The 26,852-nt window shown below is 36.5% G+C and overlaps 1 protein-coding gene across 1 annotated transcript in view; it reads right to left on the bottom strand.

The window, feature by feature from the left end:
* Nucleotides 1–26,852, bottom strand: part of csmd1 (CUB and Sushi multiple domains 1) — a 716,970-nt gene that overhangs the window by 292,375 nt on the left and 397,743 nt on the right. The window contains exons 7-8 of the mRNA XM_031902727.1: nt 21,162–21,274; nt 16,533–16,610 (exon numbers count right to left, since the gene is read on the bottom strand). Of these exons, the coding sequence (XP_031758587.1) occupies nt 16,533–16,610; nt 21,162–21,274 (191 nt within the window). The remainder of the gene's footprint in view (nt 1–16,532; nt 16,611–21,161; nt 21,275–26,852) is intronic.

Here is a 26,852-nt window from a genome sequence, read left to right as displayed (position 1 = left end):
CACACAATCTGGAATACAACAAGTCTAAAAAAACTAAAATATTACCTAATAATGACACTCAGTTCTTATATATATATATATATATATATATATATATATATATATATATATATATATATATACTGTATATATATATATAGTCAGGGTGCAGCTATTAGCCCTTCACAGTGCTAATCATTCATGTTTTGTAATATAATAAAAATATGATTTACTTGTTCTACTGAATGTGTAAATAATTTGGATCATCCATCTAAAAAGCTGATGTATAAAAATATACAATTCCAAGTAAAATTTAAGGTATACTGTATGTTTATCTGAACGATCGTAAACAGCGCAAAAACCTTTCTGACTTTGAAAATTTCACGCATGATTTTAGAAGCTTTCCACAGGACTCAATGGCACTCTGCAGCTCCAACCTAGCCAAAAGAAAGTCATGATACGAAAGCTTGAATGAATTACAAAACGTCGTCGTTGAGCAAAATACGAAAAGTACGACTTTTTCGTGGAATAACGAACGCATCACAAAAAAGTCATACTTTTTTAACAATATTATCGCTAACGGTATGAAAAGTTCTAAATTTTAGAAAAAATAATTTTTTTTTGTAATCGTGGCCATCGTACTTTAATGAATGGGCCCCTAAGGCTGCTAAGAATCATTATCATCAAGTACAAGCTACTGTTTTATTATTACAGAGAAAAAGGGAATCATTTTTTGTCTGCACTTCTAACTCCTTAAACAAAAGCCAGCTGATTAACATAACTGAGCTGATATCTTCTGCTGCAACAGTTTTATCAGAGAACAGAAAGGGAATAATAAATACTTTCAGTTTCAATAATGTTTACTAATAACTTTAAAACAATATAAATGGTGAATTGACTGTTAATGAAAAGTTGCTTAGTATTACATTTTCTTTCATTATGTAAATAAAACCCGGTTTTAATGGAGGCCCCCTTCAAAACAATGCTTTTTCAAGTGCAAAATCTAAAAAAAACCTTCTGTATATTGCTACATATGTATTTTAAAGGTGAGCTAAAGTTTCAAAATAAATTTGCTTCTGTTTTTTAATTTTATGGCACAGAAGAGCTTTGGTGCTTCCCATGGCCAACCCTTTCAGCCAGTTTGGACAGTGCACTCCAAGCAAATGCACTTATTCATGGCATACTGTAGGTTACAATATGATATGAATATGATATTTCACTGCTACAGATGCAGGACATGGGGATTGGATTTGGCACAGGGGTGCAGGAGTCCCATACCATAGCAGATATAGAAGCAATGCTATTTCAGAGATTTAGATCTCCTATTGTCTTTAAAATGATATTAATCAAGGAAACTGAGATTTGTATTTGTGTAAAATGCTTTTTCAATACAACTGCACAACTTGCATACATTTAAAGGTTAGGGGCATTAAATTGTCGGGATTTTCTGAGATGTAGCAGTTATAACTTAGGACATGATTTTTTCTGTTAACAAATATTTTTTTGTATTGTTTCTGAGATAATTTGTTCTGCTTTATAACCCATGTAATATAATCATCAATTTGCCTTCTTGAATCTACTCTGTTACACCTGAATGCATTTGCGTATCTCTAATTAGTAGCAGGACAAACATCATTTAAGTTAGTTAAATAAGTGGAAACAGATAATGTACAGAAAATCATTAAAAAAGGAAAATAAAATACTGATATGCATTTCATGCATGAAGGATTACCTCATTTGCAGAGATTCAGTTTATACAATTGTATTTGTAAGTCATAAACATAATGGGGTCCCTTTAAGATGGCATGGTGCTACCAAACGCCTAGTATTGTGTGTTTCTTTTTAATAAGCATAGAGCTGTATTTCCCTGCATTTCAACCAATACTGATGTTTCCAGCATAAAAATATCCTATTGCAAGTGTAAAAAGTAGTGATGAGTGAATCTGTCCCGTTTTGCTTTGCCGCAAAATTTGTGAAACTTTGAAAAGATTCATGAAACGGAGAGAAATTTGGGAAACGCAGAAACTAAAATGTGTCCAAAAAAATGATGCGTGCTAGAATTTTTTTAAACACTTTCCGTTGTTTTGACACGCTCATCTTTTTTTTGACATGCACAAATCCAGGTCTGCCAAAAAAAGTTGCTCATCACTAGTAAAAAGATTGCCAAGCGGTCTTACAAGGGATTGATGACAGAGTAGACTTGGTTATACTGATAATAAGTATTGCATGGTACAGTGAAGCAAGTATGAAGTGTACTTATAGAACATCACCTGGGTTTCAAAGTTTCATGTCCTTTTCCTTTTTTTCAAATTAATGGTGTACCATATGCATTGTTTGCAAATGAACAGGTCTCATATGTGAGTTTGTCTGAAGTCAGACATGTTTAAGGCTTGAATGAAAATGATTTCTTAAAATCCAGTTCTCTGTTTATGAGTCTAATATTGCAAGAGGCATTATAGTTAGTGATGAATGAATCTGTCCAGTCTCGCCTAGCCAAAAATTCTGCAAATCTTTCATAAGATTCACAAACTGGTGAAAAATTAGCGAAATGGCAAAAATGTCGCACATCAAAAAAAAAATTGTTGCATAAAAATCCATGTTTTGCAAAAAAAAGTCTGCCGAAAAATTTCGCCCATCACTAATTATAGTTTTCTCAGAAAGAACTATGGTGACTAAAAACTGCCTCACATCCCATTAATATGTTATGATGGACCGCCACTATTAAGTTCTAGGTCTGAAGGGTGGTGGATTTGTTCCTATGTTTCTATAGCTGTGTTTGTTAGGCAATGTCCTCTAGAGAAGTATAAAGAAGTATTCTGAGAATATAATATTTAACTGGTAATTAAGAACCGTGCATTTGAGTGCTGCATCTGGTGTTTATTTAAATCTCGTGGACTTAGATGTAACTCCCAAATGTTCAAGATGTATTATGTGCACAAACTCAAATTCTGATAACAAATGTATTCATGAAGCTGTATAAAATTATCTACAACACAAAAATAGTGTACATGATGATGATGATGATGATGATAATAATAATAATAATTTATGTATTTATAAATCCTTATGTGTGATTTTATGGTATCCATAATGGTTCCCAAATTCATCCATTAAAAAGAACATGTCATGGAGTTTCTAACATATAAAGCTATAAGGTAGATAGCTTCTCTTGTGCCACAAGGTCTTGTGTAACCTATTCAAGTCAATGGGAAAAATCAGGCTCATTCAAATATTTTCCAACAGTAAATGGAAACGAAGTCACTAAGAAGACTTTTCCATAGTAAGTGAAATCAGATGGTTTTTGAGTTTTAAGTTCCTTCAAACATGTGAGCATTAATAAGAGTAATGAGTAAAGCAATTTATAACACTCAGAAAGGACCCCCTGATTAAGAATACTATTATTTTCCAAGGTAACTGAGATACATATTCATTACATGCTCATCCCTAGTAGTAGGGGATAGGATAAGAGAATAAGGGAATTGAATTACATTTTATGCATAGATGTCTGTTTGGCCTTCAGGGAATTATTCTTTATCTGTATTTATTCTCTTATTTTTGAGAACAAAATGTAATTTCTGCCATTAGTTTCTGAAAGTGCATCAGCTAGGATGGATAATGGCCTCCTATTGTCAGTAGGAATATGACATATGATTAAAATCCATTTGGAAGTCAAGCACTAAATATTTACTTTGTGTAAAGCTTTTCATTAATATTATGCAAAGCAGAACTGATGCCATTTGAAGTACAGTTCAGAGCATTTACCTTTCTAAAATACTACTAAACCACTTGCAGATATCAACAAAGGGGCTTTAGGATGTCAGTTATTTGTGCGAAAACTATTATTTAACTGTTTCTATGAGATATTTTCTGTAGAAACATCTTGCCACTCTCCTTTGTATCACAATATAACTACTCTTTGCACATACACATTTACTGAATATTCAAGGTAAAAATGGTTACATTCAAAAGAGCACATTATAGTCAACATAACTGACACTTATATATGTTATAGTCAACATAACTGACACTTCTATAAAAGACAGATAATTAGTAATACCAGAAATGTAAAAAGTCACTTTGGTGAAAAGCGATAACACTAGAAGAAGGACACAAGTAAGTTCCCTCAAGCAAAAACATACATTGACAATATTGATACTACTGAACTGCTGCAATCAAATCTGCATTTTCCTGGCTTATTTTGCACTATTTTCATATACTGCACCACTAACTTGATTGTAAGACACGTCATTCTACTTTTATAAACAAGTAAGGCATTAACTACAACATAGCGTATTTAGGACCAGTGTTCAAAAAAACAGGTGCACTTTGCACCCTGACCTGCTGTAAGTGCCCACAGATTGTTCTCCCAATTAATACAGCATGGCCTTAAGTGTTGGCCAGTGAGAGCACCTAGTTGTCCTCCATCCTGCATTCTAACATGCATCATTCAGATGTGCAAGTTAGGTAGTGCTGGAGGTCACATTGGTTAAGGAGTCCTGCCCTTACAGCTTGCCTATTTTTAATCTATTGCAGACCACAGCATTGTCCCACACCAAAGTGCTAGGTAAATGAGCACTCAAGAGATATTATTTAGCCATATGCACAAGCACTTTAGATTCTGGAGGCAATATAGGCTAACCTAATCCTCCTATATGCCTCTTTATAATAACACCCTAAGCCCTGACTAATTTATATACATAATAAGGTAGAGCCTGCTATGCTTTTTAACTTTTCTATACTTTTTAACTCCCCAAAAATCTCCCCTAAAGTCTGCATTAGCTCAACTGTCTGCAGTAGCTACAAACCAACACATATCAACTTAAGGAGCATCCTCTACTGCCTCTTAAATAGTGTTTTTATGACTGAATACAATGTAATACATTTATTTTACTTGATGTACTGAAACAACAACATATAGCATGATTTCTTCAGAAAAATGTAAGAGTGACGAAGAGTGACAAATGTATTATTGCATTATTCCAATATATATATATATATATATATATATATATATATATATATATATATATATATATATAGGGCATACAGTTTCAATTATAAAGGGTATAAAAGGGTATATTCCTCCGATTCCTCTTAATGCATGAAAGAGGAGCTCAAGGCTAATTCAAGTAGAATTAAAATTGAAAGTAATTACTAAGGTAAACGTGCAACATTATTTCAGCTCAATTGATTGTAAGACTGCAGATTTATACAGAAAAACAATAATTTCTTCTAGGATTGCTCAAAGCTGTTACCTATGCGAAATGAAAATTTAGGTTTGACAATGGATCAATACAGCACTGATCAAATATAAAGCATATGCTATAAAGAACATTTGAATGAACAGATACAACAATAAAAATATATTGGAAATGTCAAAGCTGCATGCAAATATAGCTTTTGTTAGTACATTTAAAAGCAATTGAAACTTCAATTAGATTGACTCTTGTAAGTGTTGTACTTAACAGACAAGATAATTGAGACTTACCTTGGAATGCCTGCTGCTTTTAATAAGCAGTTGCAAATATGTGAGCAAACAATTGCTGGTTTATTAAGAAGGGGATAATTTAATACGAGTTTTTGAAATCATGGCAACCTACTTTTCATATAATAGTGAAGATGGTAGAAAAATAAACGGAACATATATAGTACCATTATATATATTTGTTCTAATTTTAAACAATAGGTAGCATAAAGGAAAGTACTGTAAGTGTGGTATTCAGCAAGCTCAGCTCTTCATGAAAAGCTAATATCATCCGATTTGTATAAAACCATCATCACAAGAGCTCACATTGACCAATATTTTATATTAAAAGAAGGGAAATGTGAATTTTTTACCACCAGGTATATTAGGAAATATGACAAAATTGTATACAAATCTATCATCTATTTAAAATAGGGGTGTAGATCTTTGGTAAAGTAATGTAGACCCCTGCCTAAACACTTAGGGGCACATTTACTAACCCACGAATGGGCCGAATGCGTCCGATTGCGTTTTTTTCGTAATGATCGGTAATTTTGCGATTTTTTTCGGCGTCTTTACGATTTTTGCGTAAAAACGCGAGTTTTTCAGCGTCTTTACAATTTTTGCGTAAAAACGCGAGTTTTTCGTAGCCGTTACGAAAGTTGCGCAAAGTCGCAATTTTTTCGTAGCGTTTCGCGCCTTTTAAGTTTTAACGCTACGAAAAAGGCGTGACTTTGTGCGCAAGTGTTAACACTACGAAAAAATCGCGACTTTGCGCAACTTTCGTAATGGCTACAAAAAACTCGCGTTTTTACGCAAAAATCGTAAAGACGCCGAAAAACTCGCGTTTTTACGCAAAAATCGTAAAGACGCCGAAAAAATCGCAAAAAATACGAAAAAGTCGCAAAATGTTCGTTTCCAATCGGAATTTTTCCAATTCGGATTCGAAATCGTGTCTTAGTAAATCATCCCCTTAGCATAAGTGCAAGATTAAGAATGCAGGCATCAAGAAAATTGTGGCATTAAAAAAATCATAATCCATTTATAAAGCCTTTTCCACATGGCCTCCGCTTTTTAATCTTGAATTTGACACTAAGGAGCTGATTTACTAACCCACGAATCCGAATGGGAAAAATTCAGATTGGAAAACGAACATTTTGCGACTTTTTCGTATTTTTTGCGATTTTTCCGTCGCCGTTATGAATTTTCGTAAATTGTCGCGACTTTTTTGAAGCCATTGCGACTTGCGCGAATTGTTGCGACTTTTTCATAGCCGTTACAATTTGCTCGTATCTTGTCGCGACTTTCTTGTATTGAGCGCTCGTAAACTGCGGGCAAAACTTTCAGACTTAGCATGATTTTGGAAGCCTCCCATAGGACTCAATGGCACTCTGCAGCTCCAACCTGGCCCAAGAAAAGTCACGATACTGAAGCTTGAATGAATCCGAAACGTTCGTACTCGGCGTGAAGGCTACGAAAAAGTCTCGACAATTCGCGCAAGTCGTAACGCTATGAAAAAGTCGCAACATTTTGCGAAACAGTCGTAACGGCTACGAAAAAGTCGCAACAATTTACGAAAGAATCGCAAAATACCGATCATTACGAAAAAAACGCATTCGGACACCTTCGGACCGTTCGTGGATTAGTAAATCAGCCCCTAAGTTTTGCATATGCTTTTAATCAATACATGACTTTCCACTGCAGTTCTGTTCAGCTCAAGGTATAAATCTTGGGATCATTGTTAATTTGCACTATCCACACATGTTGATGGAATGGTGACATTTTCCACATGTTTCAGTGGGTAATGACAAAAGTGACATTATTAGCACTGTATATAAACATATAAAGGTTATTCATGGTTTTTGTGAACATAGGATGTTTTATATACAGGAAAAATAAATTGACATGATACAATGAATGATACCACAAAGGTAAATTCTAATTTTTTCAAAGGATCTTATAGTAGAGCATTTGCATACAGTTATACTAATAAACACACTGAAAAACAGATTTCAAAAGAATTCAATACATATATATTAAATTAATTATATTAATATGTATAATATGAAACATTTATATGAGACATATATATGTATCCAAATAAAGTAAACATTCTGAAACTTTTTTGAGAAGTACAGGACTAAATATGGCTATGCATACCCAGGTTTAGTCAGGCTGTTCTGCCAAATTCACACATAATGCCCCACCATTTTATTCCATGGTGTAGGCATCTATTAAACCACTCTGTGAATCTGTCAGACTGCAGATTAACCACCATATTGGCTAGTACATGGTGCAGTGACAGATGAGGACGAACTTCTGATCATTTAGGATTGTTGCCCAAATGAACAAAACAATAGGTAAGTCATGATATAGGTGGTATGATATTGGCCTGCCGACTGGTTGGTCTGTTTAAATACCTACAGTATATTGAACAACGCATGTACCATGCAACAATACCAGCAGTAATATCTATGTGAAGGTGGTTATGTAAATAAAGGCATATTTGAAAAATAAAAAAAAAATCTGTGGTTCTGAACACATTTTTCAAAGGTTACAGTGTTTGTTTATGACTCACAGCTTCCCCTACTGACCTTAGACAATGGAAATATGTTTCAACATTGTAGATAAATGGTGTTCAAATAAAAAACGCTAGTCTGCAGGGAACCTTTAAATAAAATAGCAAAACTGAACCGATATCAATACATGACATGGAATAAGCAAATGTAGCTAGATGATGCATATATAGTATATAATATTTTACAAAGCATTTACAGTAGCTCTTATACTATATTTGCTTTTTTCATAAATGAGAATTATTCAGGCGTCAGTTATATTAAATGTTAACTGGTAATGTCCTTGAACCAGTAACTTGTAAGTATGCTACAGTGGTTATAACTGGGGAACTAATTTGTTTTAACCAAGGGCTTGATCTAGGGCCATTTAACAATAAATCCATAAAAATGATGGTTACTGAAGCCTAAAATGTATATGGTGACTACATAATACTACTGAAACTAATGCATGGGCAGTCAAGGAAATGTAATGTAAAGGTTAAATTTAGAATTTAAAGTCATAAAATCCTTGCTTATAATAGTATAAATAATGACCAAAAGTAGATGAATGGACAAATGGAACTATATTAATCAACAAATAGCATTATATAAAACCTTAAAGAAACTTATTGCGTAGAACTAAAAGGGAACATTGGGTTTTTTTAAAACAGTAACCTTATTACAATAATGCAATAATACAAACAAGCAGTTTCTTAGCCCACTGTTATCCTTCTTTATTACACAGTATCAGTTCCACACATTATTTTCTGTAGCTGAACTGTACTGTTGTATTTTTTTCTCATTTGTTGAGACTTTTATTGTAAATCAGGCAATATAATTTAAAGTTCAAAATATTTTTTATCAGAAATTCAGCATATGAAATACTGACATTGAAATGCAAAAAACAATCCTCAACATAAGAACATTCAAATGAAGCCAAGAAAGGCTTTTCATTAGCTTCAGAAGTTTAAAGGCAAAATATATTAGTATGGTAAAACCAGCAATGTGAAGCAATTGTAATTAATCTGCTAGATTTCTAATTAACGTGTCTCCAAAATTTTCCTTTTTAGCTCTTTAGTGTTAGGACTTACAGTTATACATTTATGTACTTTTTATACAATTATATATTTATAATTTACTTTAGTATATATTCCCACATTGCAAATGTATTAAATTAGCACAAATGTTTCAATTTCATTTGTACTGTTTATAATGAGCTGGATATTTCAAATTACAAGCAACATAATATTTTATATTAGTTTTTAATACCCGTAAATTAATTTATGGTACCCTCTTCCCAGTCACTATATTCATTTTTCTTTTAGAATATTGTAAAATATATATAACATTATCCAATTAGGCAAATGGGAATTATTGCACCTGGGCAACCAATCAGTGTTTTATTCAGACAGCTAGAGGAAGAACAGTGAAAGTCAACATTTGATTGGTTGTTATAAGTTACTGAACTATGGAATATTTGCCCAGTCAAAGGAGCCCTACTTTATGCTCTAATCAGATGGTGAAAGATAAAAATTAAGTCTACATGCAATCCCTTTTGATTTCAGAAGACCAAAGTTGCATGCTAGAATATGTAATAAACAAGGCAAGAAAAACATTACAAAAGCAGAACAATAGGAGTCATTTACAAAGTGGAAGGCAGGTTGCAAAATGCAAAAAAACTAGTGCAATCCACCTTTTTTTTTGCAGGTTTAAACCTGCCTTTTAGCCTAAGTTATTTGCAGGCCCGGATTTGTGGAGAGGCCACAAAGGCCCGGGCCTAGGGTGGCAAAAGTTTAGGGGCGGCATGCCGCCCCGCCGCAATTAAATTTTTAAATTTTGCTCCTATACGGAGCAATGGGGACCTCTCCCCACTGCTCCGTATGGGAGATGAAATGTATGCGCATGCGCAGCTGACGCGGAGGGAGGGTTCACGCATGCGCTCGCTGTGTGGGGGGTGGGGTTGGCGATTCACGCATGCGCACAGAGGGAGGCCGGAGGGGGCGGCCTCGGGGCACCCGCGTCACAAATCCGGCGCTGGTTATTTGCCACAATGGTCTGTGTAGCACTTTGCACAGAGACCTCTGGCCACCTCCATAAATACAGCACTGCCAGTATATGACAGCATTGTATTCATGAGGGGTGGGAGGGTAAATGCACATAAAAGTGCCACCCCTCCCCTACTTACCATTATCATTCAGATGCACAATTGAGGGAGTGCTGACTGATTTTTTTTAATCTGGTGCAATGAGCAGAGCACAGGCAGACCCCAGGCAGAAGAACTCTCTGCATAAGCAGTAAGGGACACACTTTTGTGCCCCCTAGTGCTCTTGCCGTTTTGCCCTGGGCCTAATATGTTTTTATTAAGATGGTTAGTCTAATGTAGAAAGAAGGAACATGGTGAACAGAGGATAGTAGACTGTACAGGCTTTAAACCTAGTACAGGTATCGGACCCCTATCCAGAAACCTATTATCCAGAAAGTTCCAAATTACGGAAAAGCCATCTCCCATAGACTCCATTTTAATCAAATAATTCACATTTTTAAAACTGGCTTCCTTTTCCCTGTAATAATAAAACAGTACATTGGTACTTGACCCCAACTAAGATATAATTAATCCTTATTGAAGCCAAAACAATCCTATTGGGTTTAATTAACATTTAATTAATTTTTTTAGTAGACTTACGGTAGGAGATCAGAATCTTGGAATGACCCCTTATCCAGAAAACCCCAGGTCCCCAGCATTCTGGATAATGGGTCCTATACCTGTACTAAGAAATCTGGAACTTTCCCCAAATTCTGAATGCAAATTTCTGTTGCAGAATTCTGAACGATGTATATTACTATGATCAATTCATCTTGCTCTTCTTCATTGCATACCAAGCTTCTGTACCTTTTTTTGGCTGTAAACAGGCAATACGTCCAACTAGTGATAGAGCATGGGGAACATTGGACTCTCTTTCTAAGGATGGGCCTTTGCTATAAGTATATGTATGGATGGACACCAGGATTTCTTTGCAACAAAGTTGTCCAATACAATACACCAGGGAATTGATACTTACCAAAGCTTTACGGTATGGCAGGCATTTATAGCAAGTATATAAGAATGAAGCAGATTTGAAAGGTACACCCCTACGGAGACCAGCTTGGGATAGTAGTATAATATCTTTAGGGTTTTCAACTTAAATGGCCCAGATCCCAAACAGCAGATTTGATCAGGGAAAATAAATCTAAGTCTGATAACCTTGTCACTTCTGTGTTCCCTTCACTAAGACAGCAGATCCTTTTAGGAGACTATTCCCATCTATGTCTCCTGGTTGAAGCACTAAAGAGCTGCTCTTGCTAGTTACCACTAAACTACCTCATATACTCGCATATACCCGCATATTTCATATGCCTTCCAAAACAATGCACTTAATGTATTTGTATCTGTATAAACGTATCATTATTAATTGTGTTTTTCTAGGTGGCAAAATTATAGGGAGCAATTAATATGTATTTGAAACAAGATCTTCCAAGCAAATGCACTATATACTTTGTACTTTAGCCAACCCCTGATGCAGTGAAAGAGTTACCTATGATTAGCAACCTCTAAATTGTAAGCATGCTACTTTGGTCATGACTGAGGAGTTTATTTATTATGTCATGGCTCTGATTTGAGACTATTTAAGTCCAAGCAAGGGATGATTACTAAAGTATAAAATGTATATAATAATATTGTAACTCTACTGAATGTAAAGCATACTCAGCCAATCAAAAGTAATATATAAAGAATTTAAAGTAATAAAATCCCATTATATAAAATAGTATGTACATAGGTTAAATGGATAACAATATAGTTGCTCCTTGGGAAAACTTATTTAAAAAATATTTAACATCTAAACATAATATGAAAATATAATAACCTGGAAGCACTGCTGCCTTATAACCATGATGCTCACCCCCCCCCCCCAACCCAAAATCTATTGTCTATGCCATATGTATAGATGTTTATGGGTCTTTGCCCTACTTCTCTTGACAAATAGCACACAAAACATTGCTCTGTGCATAAAAGGATGTCAACTTCAGTTAAAGGATATGTATGTATGCATGTGTAACCCCTTTTTGGCTGTAACACATATTAAGGTACATATTAAGGTATTGGCCCATGTCCCCTAGCTGATGTGAAGAATAAATACACTGCATTAATTCCTTTTGACTAATTAACAGAGGGGAGATTGGAAGGGATTATATAGAGCTTCCTGGTATTAAAAGGACCCCCCGTAGACCTGAGCAATAAATAAAGAGCCACAATTACACCACAATAACAGTAATTTGGGTATTGATTACTTTCCCATTACTTTAGTTCACAAATTTAATATTGATATTTTAAGTCTTAAAGGAGAAGGAAAGGTAAAAACTAAGTAAGCTTTATCAGAATGGTCTATGTAAATACAGTCATAAGCGCTCACATAAAAGCTGCACTGAGGCCTCTATCAAAAGAAACACAGGATTTCTTGTCTCCTTTTTTGTAAACATGTTGTTCGGGTGACTTCCTCTCTCAGAAAAATCCTTCATTCCCATGGCCAGAGTCTGCCCAGTTTTCTCCTCTCTTTCCTCTCCTGCTCCCCCCCTCCCATAAGAATGCTAAGAACTCCCTCCCTACTAGTGATGACCGAATCTGCCCCGTTTCGCTTTGCCAAAACATTTGTGAAACGGCGAAAAATTTGCGAAATGGTGAAAATGTTGTACGTCAAAAAAATTGACGCCTGCGACTATTCTTTTGTCGCCCGCAGCTAGTCTTTCGTCGTCTGTGGTGATTCTTTGGACAATTTTTGGATGTGCAGCGATTTTTTTCCATGCTGCAAATATATGCCTGGTGAAACATTTCGCCCATCACTACTCCCCACTCCCTTAGGAATATAACAGCTAGACTTCAAACAGGAAGCTATTTAAAATGGCAGCTGTTGTCTTAAGCCAGTGCTGTCCAACTGGCGGCCCGCGGGCCGCAACCCCCCTCTGTGTGGCCCCCCACCTGTCTGGCTGCTTTGATGGCTTACCTTTGTGTAAGCTTTAAATGGTATCAGTACTGAGATTAACTGGCCCCCTGCATGGTTCTCACCTCAGATTCAGGCTGTAATCCCTCTTTATTGTTTAAAAATATAATCCCCTGTGTTGTTCACACCTTTTAATCTCTGCTTTGTACACCCCCTGCAGTGTTCACACCTCAGGCTCAGGCTGTAATCATTCACATTGTTCCCCTGTTCACACCTCAGACTGTAGGAGCAGTAGAAACCCACAAATAAACCCTGCACACTACAAAAAGAACATATACTGAGGTGGTACTGTAATTAAAGCGTTTTTTAATATATAGTTATTGTGCAGACTGTAGGAGCAGTGCCAGCATTGTGTCACTGTATGCTGCCTGTGTGTGCCATACACACACAGGCAGGGTAGGGCAGGCAGAGTATGGCACACACAGGCAGGGTAGGGAAGGCAGAGTATGGCACACACAGGCAGGGTAGGGCAGGCAGAGTATGTTACACACAGGCCAAGTATGGCACAAACCAGCCAAGAATGGCACACACAGTCAAAGTATGGCACACACAGACAGGGTAGGGAAGGCAGAGTATGGCAGGTTTTTGCTGTACTACAACCATTAATATGGTTATGGTCATGTGATAACACGGGTGTGGTTTCAAGTGGGTGCGGTTTCAAAAAGGGGAGTGGTCAAAACTGGCTTCCATTATCGGCCCTCCAGCATGTAGGTCGGAAAAATTCCGGCCCTCGGTACAACAGAAGTTGGACAGCACTGTCTTAAGCAAACAGGGAAAGCTTCTAGCGCTCCTTACTCAGGTATAGTAAAGCTTTCTCCAGAATAAATATATTGTTCTACGTGGCACTAATGTGGCAAATCTATTGGCAGGAAAATGCCAAAATTACTTTCCTTCTCCTTTAATTTGATTATTTTTCTACAAAAGGGATAAGAACCAAAGTCCACCTGTAAACTCGATTTGGGAGTGGGGAGGGCAAGGATAACAATTTATACCCACCATATTTTTATTAGCATTATATACACTTTTTTTTTATACATTGTAGGTAATAATTTACAGTGAAAATTGTTCAGAGTTAATGAGCAGTGGCTTTCAGCATAAACATATTTTAACATAAATATACAACTTTCTATGAAAACAACAATACTACATACTGCATTGGTCACTATATCTGCTAAAGTCTAAAAAAATAAAAACAAGGCTATATATACTCTGACTTTTACAAAATTATATAAAAAAAATCCATTAAAATGAAAATAATTTATTTACATATAAACCAATTGTTTTTAAATCACAAATCCTTAAATGGTCAGCAATTGTAATATTTATTATATGGAGCAAAATGGTATTCAAATGTTGGCACCTCTCACTCAGCTGAACATTAGAGAAAACACATTGGCAGCCTATTGCTTAGTATTGGTCAAAATCCAAGCTCTCTGTGTCCAAACTAATTTGGATGCTAAAATCAGAACATTTGAATCACTGGCTCACAAGAAAAAAGCCATAACAATTTAGATGAGGGACTAAATAATCTGTAAGTAGCATGTGGAATAACAGAATCCTGCTAAGTACTGGGCCATGACTAAGGCATTCAAAGTTAAATATACACCTTGATTTTACTTTGTCTTGAATGACACTGAGAATTAAAAAAAGAATATACAACTATGTATGTATTAAATAGAAATATTTAATACTGGATTCATAATAAAGAGAAAAATGCTAGGCCTCTAGATTTCCTCCACCTTGCAACATCGCCTATGTATTTATTTATATTGCACCAAAATGTACAAAGTGCTTTACAAACAGGGGTATAGTTATAATAAATTATACAATAAGAACTAGAAAGGAAAGTTTGAAAACAAACTTCATGTTGGTTTGAAAAATGTGAAGTCAATGAATGAAATCTGATTGGCTGTTGTTGGCTCGACCCAATTTTTTCAATTGTGGACCACAGTTATATTGTAAAAACCACCGTGCTAAGTTTGGGGACCCTGATTTTAATAGTGTCTGAATGGCAGCAATTTAAATTTCCCCATTGAAAGTCAATGAGGGACACCTGATTGGCAGTTGGTGGCTCCACCCACTTTTTCTAACATGGAACTGCAGTTACCCAGTGACTAACTCTGCAAAGTTTAGGGACCCTAGGATTAATAGTTAAAGAATGGCAACAGTTTAAATTTAAACCAATAAAAGTCAATAGGTAAATTGTGATTGGTGGTTGTGCCCACTTTTTCTAACCTTGAGTCGAAATCATCTAGTGACAAACTGCAAAGTTTGGGCATCCGGGCATAAATAGTGTGAGAATTACAGCATTTTATATTTAAACCAGTGAAATTCAATGGATGGCTCAACCCACTCTTGCTATTTTTGAACTACAGTCCCCTAGTGACCAACTCTGCAAAGTTTGCATAATAATTGTAGGACTGACAGCATTTTATATTTCACGGTTGAAAGTAAATAGGCGAAATGTGATTGGCTGTTGGTGGCTTGCCCACTGTTTTTTTAAGTTTGAACCACAAATACCCAGTGACTAACTTTGCAAAGTTTAACAACCCTGGAATTATTACTTAAATAATGGCATCAGTATAAATATAAACCAATGAAATTTAATCCGTGGAAACGGTTTGGCTGTTGGTGGCTCCATCCACTTTTCCTAACCTTTAACCTTAGTACCCCAATGACAAACTGTGAAAAGTTTGGGGACACTGGCTTTAAATATATGAGAATGGCAGCAGTTAAAATTTCCCCACTGAAATCAATTAAAGAAATGTGATTGGCTGTTGGTGGCTCTGCCCACTTTTTCTAACCTTGAATACGTAGTCACCCAGTGACTCCATTGTGAATATTTTTATTGTTCTGACTTAATGTTAAGGTAAAAACGAATTTCCCTTTTTACCATTTTTTTTTGTAAATCTCATCAAATATGGAAAATCCATACAAATATAGCAAACAAAAGACTCCAGCAAGCAAATGGTTTGATGTAAAATATTTTTGCCATGATGAAAATTTGGATACACATAACTAACTGTTGGCTGCCTGACAATGGTGTTTTTCTTGAACAATCCATTTTATCAGTATTTGCTTAAATAAATGTCAGCTTCATCTGTTAAATCACTAATACGGTTATAATGGCTCTAACCTAAGCAAAACCTACATTCAATATAGCAAATTAAATTATTCATACTGGTATATACTGTATAATATCTCACAACCTGAATAGTTAGATAGTCTCTCTTGGCATGCAAATATCTTTATTTCCTACATCATTCCTTCCATTCCACTTCTTTCCCCTGATCCCTCTTTTTCCTTGCCCTTGCCCCTCAATACCTGTAATCTTGATCATTGTTATCATTAAGCGGATAACAAATGTAATTTAACATAGTCATTACTATGTAGCAGTGCAGCGTTTTATTTGTGAAGCAATGAATGTTAAGTTTTTTCTTTGTAAAAGTAAAACTAAAACAAGTTCATACATTTAAACAGATAATATAAAAGGCTACTTACGGACTGAATTTTTGTGATTACTCTCTTTACTTGGTAACATCTTCACCCCTCTGGATTTTAATTCTATAGCCTTTTTTACTAGAATAAAACAGAAAAAAACAAAATCAAATATTTCCGCATAGTGCCTAGTATTAATACAAACCAACCTAGAGAGAGACCATTGATAAACCTTATATCCCATGAACAGGTGCAATGATGCTTATTTGCAGGCAGGAAGTTATGACTTTGGGAAAAAGTTTTTTTTTTAGCAAAAAGAATAAACCAAACTATATGGGGCTGATTTACTAAGACACGATTTCGAATCCGAATTGGAAAAATTCCGATTGGAAACGAACATTTTGCGACTTTTTCGGTAATTTTGCGATTTTTTTCGGCGTCTTTACGATTTTTGAGTAAAAACGCGAGTTTTTCGTAGCCATTACGAAAGTTGCGCAAAGTCGCGATTTTTTTGTAGCGTTAAAACTTGCGCGAAACGTCGCGCCTTTTAAGTTTTAACGCTATGAAAAAGACGCGACTTTGCGCGCAAGCGTTAACGCTACAAAAAAATCGCGACTTTGCGCAACTTTCGTAATGGCTACGAAAAACTCGCGTTTTTACGCAAAAATCGTAAAGACGCCGAAAAAATCGCAAAAGATACGAAAAAATCGCAAAAGATACGAAAAAAATCACAAAATTACCGATCATTACGAAAAAAACGCAATCGGACGCATTCGGCCCGTTCGTGGGTTAGTAAATGTGCCCCTAAGTATTGGTTAAAATACATAACACATTTGCCCATGTGTATTACTCAAAACACTACTTTGGACTTTTAATATAATATATTGCAGCATAACAACAAAATGGCAGGAATAGAATTGGCAGACAAGGACAGGAATGAAAGATTTTAAAATTAATCATTACCCCCTTCTGTTATCTCATTTCCAGTGAGTATTTTTCTTGTAGACTGTAGCAACCTACTGAAATATTCACACAATTTTTCTGTTTATTCACAGAAAAGGTCATTCATAATTTTATTGGAAAAAGGTGCATTACCGAATATCATGCAGTCTCATAAACTGCCAACACTTTGTAAACCACATAGGAATCAAAAGTTATCTATAATAATGTTTTGACACCTTTACAATACTCTCAAACTGAACAGAGTTTCATTGCTGATAAAGTAAAGTTACACATTTTAGTACATTAAAATGTATGTTCTTTTCCTCTCAGGAGTTCTGGACAAAGGAATATATCCTTAGGGAGCTCATTACGTGATTTTGATACATCCTTCATGCTTTTCTGCCTTTCAGGATTTGCATTCATGTTTTTTAAGCAAACCAAGGCATGCTCTATTAGGCGTAAATACTAATATGAGTTGAAGATATACAATACAATATTAATGTTGAAATATGCTAACCTCAATAAAAAAAAAGTATATTTTTAAAATTCTCTTGTCAAAAGTATATTTTTTTACTAAGTGGTATTGCACATTATACATGTACAAGGGAAAATGCATACTGTATACTCTTATATGGTTTATATATAGATACACTAGACTTTGGTTGAATCAAAACAAAGTCCCATTGGGTCATACCTAGTATTTTTTCAATCCTAAACAAAAGGCTGAAAGAGAAGGAAAGTCTTATCTTATATTTTTTTTTATTTATTTATTTATACGGATGTCTCCATGTATTTTTACCCAGGCTCAGTCCTAGTTTCTGCCATATAAAGGGCCAGGATTTTATAATTAATTCTTTTCTTCTTAAGATATTTTTAGTTAAACCAATCACACTGCTACTAAGCTAACTACTAAATTACATTATTATCAAATCTTGGAGTCACACATTATATCAATGGATCTTGCACCCTGTTGCTTGTGGAACATTGAGCATCCACTTTTTTGCCACCTTCAATTAAGGTGTATGGCAGTGGCATAAGAAGGTTCTGGGGCTTTATTTTTAAATTAATACAGTGCATCGGCAAGAAAAACTTAATATCTAAAAGTAGGTAGGTAGAGAGAGGTAGAGGTCCCTTGACTCCAGATAATTTAAATTAACTAGAATCAGTTTAATTCAGTTTGTAAATGCCCCTTTGGGTGGGTGGTTAGGTATAATGTCAGGCCAACAAGTAATGATCCAGTGGGTTTCTACAGTGTCTCCTGTAAAGATCAGTTTTCTTAAGGAATATCCATTGCCAATTCTTATGAAATTGTGTAGAAATGCTCATAGATTGATTAAGGTCCAAGCTGGTTCTGGGAATATAGCTTATTAAAAGATGTTTTTACTATCTCAAGGATGCGTATCAGAGGCATAACCATATCATAAAATGCAGAAAGCTTCAGAGGAGATTTGTTTTTTCTTCCCTCTTCCCATGCTACTGTAACCTGCAGGTGCTTTTAGGTTGTGTTTTAATGTAGAATGGTAAAGGTGTTTTGCAAGGTTATTACTGAAATAATGCACTTATGCCACCATCTTAGCCTACATTTTGACCAAATCCCCAAACTCCAGCCATTGCATGGGAAACTTTATGCATGATACAGTATATAGACAATCAAAGAACTGCAGAGAGATAGGACCATATGGTTCAACTCCCATAAGGAATCATCTTTAATTAGATATTTCCAACAATAGATCCTTTTCTATCCTGGAACTTTCCCTAACTCTGCAGGATTTCCCTAGTCAAGCACAGTTCCTTATGATCACTGACAGACATAGTACATAGAAATGTAACATTAAACAAGCATTCCAACAATACCTGTATCAAGTCAAGGGAAGTCAGTACAGAAATATAAAATTATAAACCCCTCTCCCATTTAGTATTTTTTATTCCATTTAGTATTTTATAGCTAAGTTTCACTTATCCATTTAAAAAAATCAGTGTTTTAAAGAACTGCACATGTCATAACCTAATGCTGTTTCTCCTGCTATAAGCTACTTTTTTCCTGATAATATGGTTTCTTTAAAAAGTAATATAAAATAAAAATGCAGATGAAGGTGTATTTGATTTTGCCTTGCTATCTGTTCTATGCAAAGGTACTGCTTGACAATTCAACACCATAGCGGTATATGTAAATATTATACAGTACATCCCTTTTTCTCTGTGATTGGAATGTGCTTGAATTACTGCTTTGTCTATTGATGTTATCTACTGCCTGTAGCTACAGTTCCTTTTGGCAGCAACTCATCCTTTTTCAATCATGTAGAGCCTTAATTATTTGTATTCCTGTTGTGCAATGCTCAAATTCTTTTTCTTAACTATAGAAGGTTTCTTAACCGTACTTGGTACTGCTATTTCCCAAAGCAAAGCATGAAGCCTGAATTGAGAAAGAAAGAAAGAAAGAAAGAAAGAAAGGAGGGAAAAGAAAAAGACAAGACAGAAACACTCTAAATAACCTTTGAAATCACCTAAGCAAATCTTTCATTTCTGCTTTTGAGCATTGCTGGGCTATTGGGCAAAGGTTTCTTTATTTATTGCTTTTGCAAAAAAATGTTAAAAAAACACACACAATACAGGCTAAATATTAGCACAGAGGGTTAGAGTTTGGATAATGGCCTCTGAGGCTTGGTGGGGGTTATATTATATATATATATATATAATATTCATAAAAGCAAAATGAGTAAGTCACCAAACTCCAAGGACAATGTATCTACCAATAAAACAACCTTGGAGAGAGCATTCCAACTTCACATCTTTCATTGAAATAAACCCTTTCCGCATTTTAAGATGAAATTTCCTTTATTCCAATCTGAATGGATGCCCTTGCTCCTTCTGGAAAAATCTACCGATGAATAAAGCATTGGTTTTTTTGTATGGTCCCCTTGTATTATATTTATACATAGTTATCTCCCCTTAAGCACATTTTTTCCATTGTCACCAGTCCAAATTTGCCCAACCTTTCCTCAGAACGTTACATATTTGCTTTGTTTAAAAAATATCTTTTTTAAGCATTGGAGGTCAAAATTGCATTGCATATTGTAGATGTGGCCTTACTATTGCTTTGAAAATAGGAAAACAAGGGGAATTATACTTTCCTCCTGTGAATTTGTTTCTCTTTTAATACAGGACATACAGTCCTTCTACATCAAGGGTTTGCCCCCAATTAGTCTAATCAAGGGTTTAAGTGGCTTTTATATTTTTACATTCCAAATGCAATTTATCAACACCGAATATCATATGCCATTTAGCTTCCCAGACTGCCAACTTGTCCAGAGCCCCTGGTAAGGATGCCACATCCAGTGGCATAACAATAAAGAAAGAATACACTGTGGAGGGACTGGGGTTCCGGGGGACAGGGGAGCCAAGACTGTGGGGGCTGCTTCCTCTATTTCTGCATATCCCCACCCCCCAAGCAGTGAAGTGGGGGCTTATACACAATTGGGTGCGGGGAAGGGGCTGGGTAAGGTTTGCTGTTTTTGGGGGGGGGTGGCGTGCAGACTATTTATGCCACTGGCCACATTCTTAAAGCACTTTATTGGCTAGTTTTGTGTCATCAGCAAACACAAATACATTGCTCACCGTGCCTTCCCTCAGTCATCAAAGAACAAATTAAAGGAAAGTCAGCCAAATACAGAACTGCAAAGTACAGCATATTGTCATGCTCTCATGTAAATCTGATATTATGCATTTTTAAAGTGAGAACAACTATTTTACCTTGAAATTGGGCATTGAATCCTTTCCGCCTGTGATTGCTGTCAGATGTAAAGTGAAGACGAAGCCAGTTTTTATTGCTTATAACTGGTGATGGCAAATTCATTCCAGTTAACCTAAAAAACAATATATCATAAATTCAGGTGATGAATTTAAAGACACAAATGGGGGTTGTTGTTTAGTAACCCATAACAACAATTGATGCACCAAATCCAGAATATGCTTTAGGATTTGGCCAAATTTAACCACTCAGTATTCAGTATTATCTGAAATTTAACAGCCAAATGAAAAACCTTAAAGTGAAATGTGTGTGACAATGTTTGTGCAGAGACTCATTCTTTTATTTTTCTTAATTGTATTATACCTATTAGGATTTGGATTCAGTTTGGTTTGGATTATTCAGTATTTGGCCAAATCCAATGATTCTGTTCATCCCTTATAGCAATAAAATATTTGCTTTTCATCTGTGCAAGCTGGTGATTGGTAATTGAACCAGGTCAGTCCTGCCAGTGTTACGTTTTAGCTTCCAATGTGTATTTTTTATTTACTATGAACAAACTTAAAAGCATACATAACCTGCTACTGACATGGTGACACAGTAAAGTTCAATTTTATTATATAATGAGCCCCAAACACTCCAGAAGGTGCATTATCTAACATAGGTGTTTTAAATTAAGCAAACATCTTATGTCCTTGTCCATGGTTCATGCCCATGAATGCTACCGTTAAAGACTGCAAGCCTCTGCAAAATATTATTTTGAAGCACAGTATTAAAGCAGAAGAAAAATTAAAATCCCTAGGTGGTTCCCAATGTCAGACTCCCCCTGTGATTATAATAGCTTACCTGATACCCAGGCAAGTGTTCAGGGTTTTTTACTAACAGGAGCACCAGCCAGGGGATACAAGTTGAGTGAATACGATCACTGGGGGGTGCCTAACATTTGGCAATAACTTTCCTTTTTTTGTAATAATATGGTGATTATATGTCTGTGAGTTAATTTGATCAATTAATTTCAATCACTTATAATCTACAACATGATGTATTATTTCTTGCTAGTTGTTTAACAGTTATGTTTTTCCTCTCCACACCTCAAGTATTTACTGAAAATGCTGTGCTGCAGCTTCCTATTCTGTACTAAAGGTAGGTTTTAGACACAGTCATTACTTATTCAGTGCTTGGGTAGTCTAGTTTCAGAAAATCTTACAATAGAAAGTAATAAATATTTATTCATGTATTTTCACCTTATTTGAATGTAATATCCCATAGCAATATTTTTTTTATAATTTATTTCATTGTGCTATTGAATCATTTATATTTTAATCCATTGTACATGCAAATCTGTTGTTATACTGACCACTTCAGTTCTAGAACCTTCAGCAAAGACGCTCTAAAGGTTATTTGTTTCAATGCATTTTACCCTTTACACACATATATGTGTGTGTTATATATGTATATATATATATATACAGTATATATAGATAGAGAGAGATAGATAGATTCAAAATTGTAAATGCTTTTAAGCCAAAAAAATGAACATAAATATAAAACTTTCCAGAGAATCTGTGCATCACCCACTATAGAAAGTAGAGGAATTTCAAGACCCAGAATCCATCACTGCACAATACAGCAAGGTCAGGGATGAGTTGCATTACACTGTAATAAGCCTAAAGGATGTTGGGAAATGATTCAGGATCAGATTAGTATCATGGTTACCTTTTAATCTGTAGAATTAGATATGCCCACAAATAAATAATGTATATAAATAACTTATTTATTTGTGGAAATTAAGATAGTATTAACCCTTTAAGTGCCATGGGATGCAGATTCTACGTCCTAGGTACCAAGGGACCAAAGTGCCATGGGACGTAGAATCTACGTCCAATGGCACTGTCGGGTTTACAAGCGCTGCGCTCGCTTTTAAAGCAGCGCAGCGCTTGTAAACCCCTCAGATCCCCCTAGGCAACGAGCAGAGGAAGACATACTCACCGATCCGGTCCCCCAGCGCCGGCGATCGGGTCCTCCAGCCAATGACAGCAGTGGGCACGCGTTGATGACGTGTCCACTGCTGTCCCTTTAAAAGTCGCCGCCTACTGTCGGCTCCCTCACTCCTGCTGCGCACATTGGACCGGATGGAGCTCCCCTGCTGCCTTCCTGCTGGATTTATCGCCCCTGATCGCCTCTGATCGCCTGCCTGCCTTGGGTAAGCTGAACTACAACTCTCTACCACTGTTTATTTTGCTTATTTCTATCTCAACTGTCAACTTTTTTAAATTTTTTCTTCTATCTTTGTCATTATTACACTTTTGTACACATACACACTTATTTACAACTTTCCCAAGCACACACAGACCCTTACACACACACTTACACTTTTTTTTTTTTTTTTTTTTCTTTCTTTCTTTTCTTTTCTTTCTTTCTTTGCTTTCTCTGGCAGTCTTTTTTTTTTACTAAAACTTTATTTCTGATCTTGCTCTATAATTATCTGATTTATTTGGTTGCATTTTAGTGTTTTTTTGGCATTTTCATAATTGATTTCTGTTTTTGAATTATTCTATTGCACTGTAACTTTTTTATTGCTATTGGGTGCTGAATTTGCAGTGACGTTGGTGGATCCAGGGCTCTGACCACCGATTTCATTGCAATTATTGTTCTTCTGTTGGTTTAGGTGGTTTTATTGGATTTTACTGATTTTATGGTGTTTTATCTTTGCATTGTTCTTTGTGTGTTTAGTGCCCCCAAAAAGGTTGCTTTTGCAGTGACATTGGTGGATCCAGGGCTCTTACCACCGATTTCATTGCAACTATTGTTCTTTGATTGCTTTTAGTGGTTTTATTCCATTTTAACTTCATTTGATTTCAGTTGTTCTAGAAAGGTCCAGAGGTGCTAAGATTGTTCTGGTAGTTTCTATTGCCAAGGGTTAGGCTGATGCCACACATGGCGTAGGGCTGATTTTTTCAGCAAGTGGAAAAACGCTTGCCGAAAATTCAGCCCTACGCCTGCTACTTGTGCCTGCACCCGAATGAATGGGATACGCTCGGGTGCAGGCACATGTAGCCGATATACGCATGAAAACGCGAGACTTTGCATTCTCACGCGTTTTCATGCGTATATCGGCTACATGTGCCTGCACCCGAGCGTATTCCATTCATTCGGGTGCAGGCAAAAAAAAAGGGGTGCATAGAGTGCAGCCCCAATATTATGCATTTTCAGGTTTGGTGGCCATGTACTTATGCGCAACCAGACATAGGTATCGTTTTATTCAGGGGAACTTGCAGATTGATGGTTAGTAAGTTTTTGGTAGTTGCCATGGAGATTTTGGGGAGAAATCTAGGTTTTTTTATCTGGTTTTTCCTTGATTTCTGACCAAAATCTAGGGTTGTATCTGGTTTTTCCTTGATTTCTGACCAAAGCGCTGACTTCTGCAAGGGACTGCGGCCACAATTTTCCATGTAGAAAGAGAAGAATGGTGTCTCTGAATAGCTGAAGGTGTGCACTTTTCGTAAATATATAGATTGTGGGGGTTATCTCACAGGTAGGGGGGGTTAACACTGAAAAACTGCAGGTAGTGCACATAGAGCGCAGCCCCCAAAATTTCAACTGAAATTGCCCTTATGCATTGCCCCTGTTTTGGGGCATTTGGTGGCCACGTCTTTATGTGCACCCATACATATGGGGTATCGTTTTATTCAGGGGAACTTGCAAATTGAGGTTTAGTAAGTTTTTGGTAGTTGCCATGGAGATTTTGGGGAGAAATCTAGGTTTTTTATCTGGTTTTTCCTTGATTTCTGACCAAAGCGCTGACTTCTGCAAGGGACTGGGGCCACAATTTTTCATGTAGAAAGAGGAGAGTGGCGTCTCTGAATAGCTGAAGGTGTGCACTTTTCAGAAATATATAGTTTGCTGGGGTTATTTCACAGGTATGGGGGTGTTTAGACTAAATAACTGCAGGTAGAGCACATAGAGCACAGCCCCCCCTTATGCATTGCCCCTGTTTGGGGGCATTTGGTGGCCACGTCTTTATGTGCACCCATACATATGGGGTATCGTTTTATTCAGGGGAACTTGCAGATTGAGGTTTAGTAAGTTTTTGGTAGTTGCCATGGAGATTTTGGGGAGAAATCTAGGTTTTTATCTGGTTTTTCCTTGATTTCTGACCAAAATCTAGGGTTGTATCTGGTTTTTCCTTGATTTCTGACCAAAGCGCTGACTTCTGCAAGGGACTGCGGCCACAATTTTCCATGTAGAAAGAGAAGAATGGTGTCTCTGAATAGCTGAAGGTGTGCACTTTTCGTAAATATATAGATTGTGGGGGTTATCTCACAGGTAGGGGGGGTTATCACTGAAAAACTGCAGGTAGTGCACATAGAGCGCAGCCTCCAAAATTTCAACTGAAATTGCCCTTATGCATTGCCCCTGTTTTGGGGCATTTGGTGGCCACGTCTTTATGTGCACCCATACATATGTGGTATCGTTTTATTCAGGGGAACTTGCAGATTGATGGTTAGTAAGTTTTTGGTAGTTGCCATGGAGATTTTGGGGAGAAATCTAGGTTTGTATCTAGTTTTTCCTTGATTTCTGACCAAAGCGCTAACTTCTGCAAGGGACTGCGGCCACAATTTTCCATGTAGAAAGAGAAGAGTGGTGTCTCTGAATAGCTGAAGGTGTGCACTTTTCGTAAATATATAGATTGTGGGGGTTATCTCACAGGTAGGGGGGGTTAACACTGAAAAACTGCAGGTAGTGCACATAGAGCGCAGCCCCCAAAATTTCAACTGAAATTGCCCTTATGCATTGCCCCTGTTTTGGGGCATTTGGTGGCCACGTCTTTATGTGCACCCATACATATGGGGTATCGTTTTATTCAGGGGAACTTGCAGATTGAGGTTTAGTAAGTTTTTGGTAGTTGCCGTGGAGATTTTGGGGAGAAATCCTAGGTTTTTATCTGGTTTTTCCTTGATTTCTGACCAAAATCTAGGGTTGTATCTGGTTTTTCCTTGATTTCTGACCAAAGCGCTGACTTCTGCAAGGGACTGCGGCCACAATTTTCCATGTAGAAAGAGAAGAATGGTGTCTCTGAATAGCTGAAGGTGTGCACTTTTCGTAAATATATAGATTGTGGGGGTTATCTCACAGGTAGGGGGGTTATCACTGAAAAACTGCAGGTAGTGCACATAGAGCGCAGCCTCCAAAATTTCAACTGAAATTGCCCTTATGCATTGCCCCTGTTTTGGGGCATTTGGTGGCCACGTCTTTATGTGCACCCATACATATGGGGTATCGTTTTATTCAGGGGAACTTGCAGATTGATGGTTAGTAAGTTTTTGGTAGTTGCCATGGAGATTTTGGGGAGAAATCTAGGTTTGTATCTAGTTTTTCCTTGATTTCTGACCAAAGCGCTAACTTCTGCAAGGGACTGCGGCCACAATTTTCCATGTAGAAAGAGAAGAGTGGTGTCTCTGAATAGCTGAAGGTGTGCACTTTTCGGAAATATATAGATTGTGGGGGTTATCTCACAGGTAGGGGGGGGTTATCAATGAAAAACTGCAGGTAGTGCACATAGAGCGCAGCCCCCAAAATTTCAACTGAAATTGCCCTTATGCATTGCCCCTGTTTTGGGGCATTTGGTGGCCACGTCTTTATGTGCACCCATATATATGGGGTATCGTTTTATTCAGGGGAACTTGCAGATCGAT

Source organism: Xenopus tropicalis, chromosome 5 (genome assembly GCF_000004195.4).
Source record: "Xenopus tropicalis strain Nigerian chromosome 5, UCB_Xtro_10.0, whole genome shotgun sequence".
Lineage (NCBI taxonomy): Eukaryota > Metazoa > Chordata > Amphibia > Anura > Pipidae > Xenopus > Xenopus tropicalis.
Note: the sequence above shows the minus strand (reverse complement) of the source record. Positions and strands in the feature narration are given on the sequence as shown.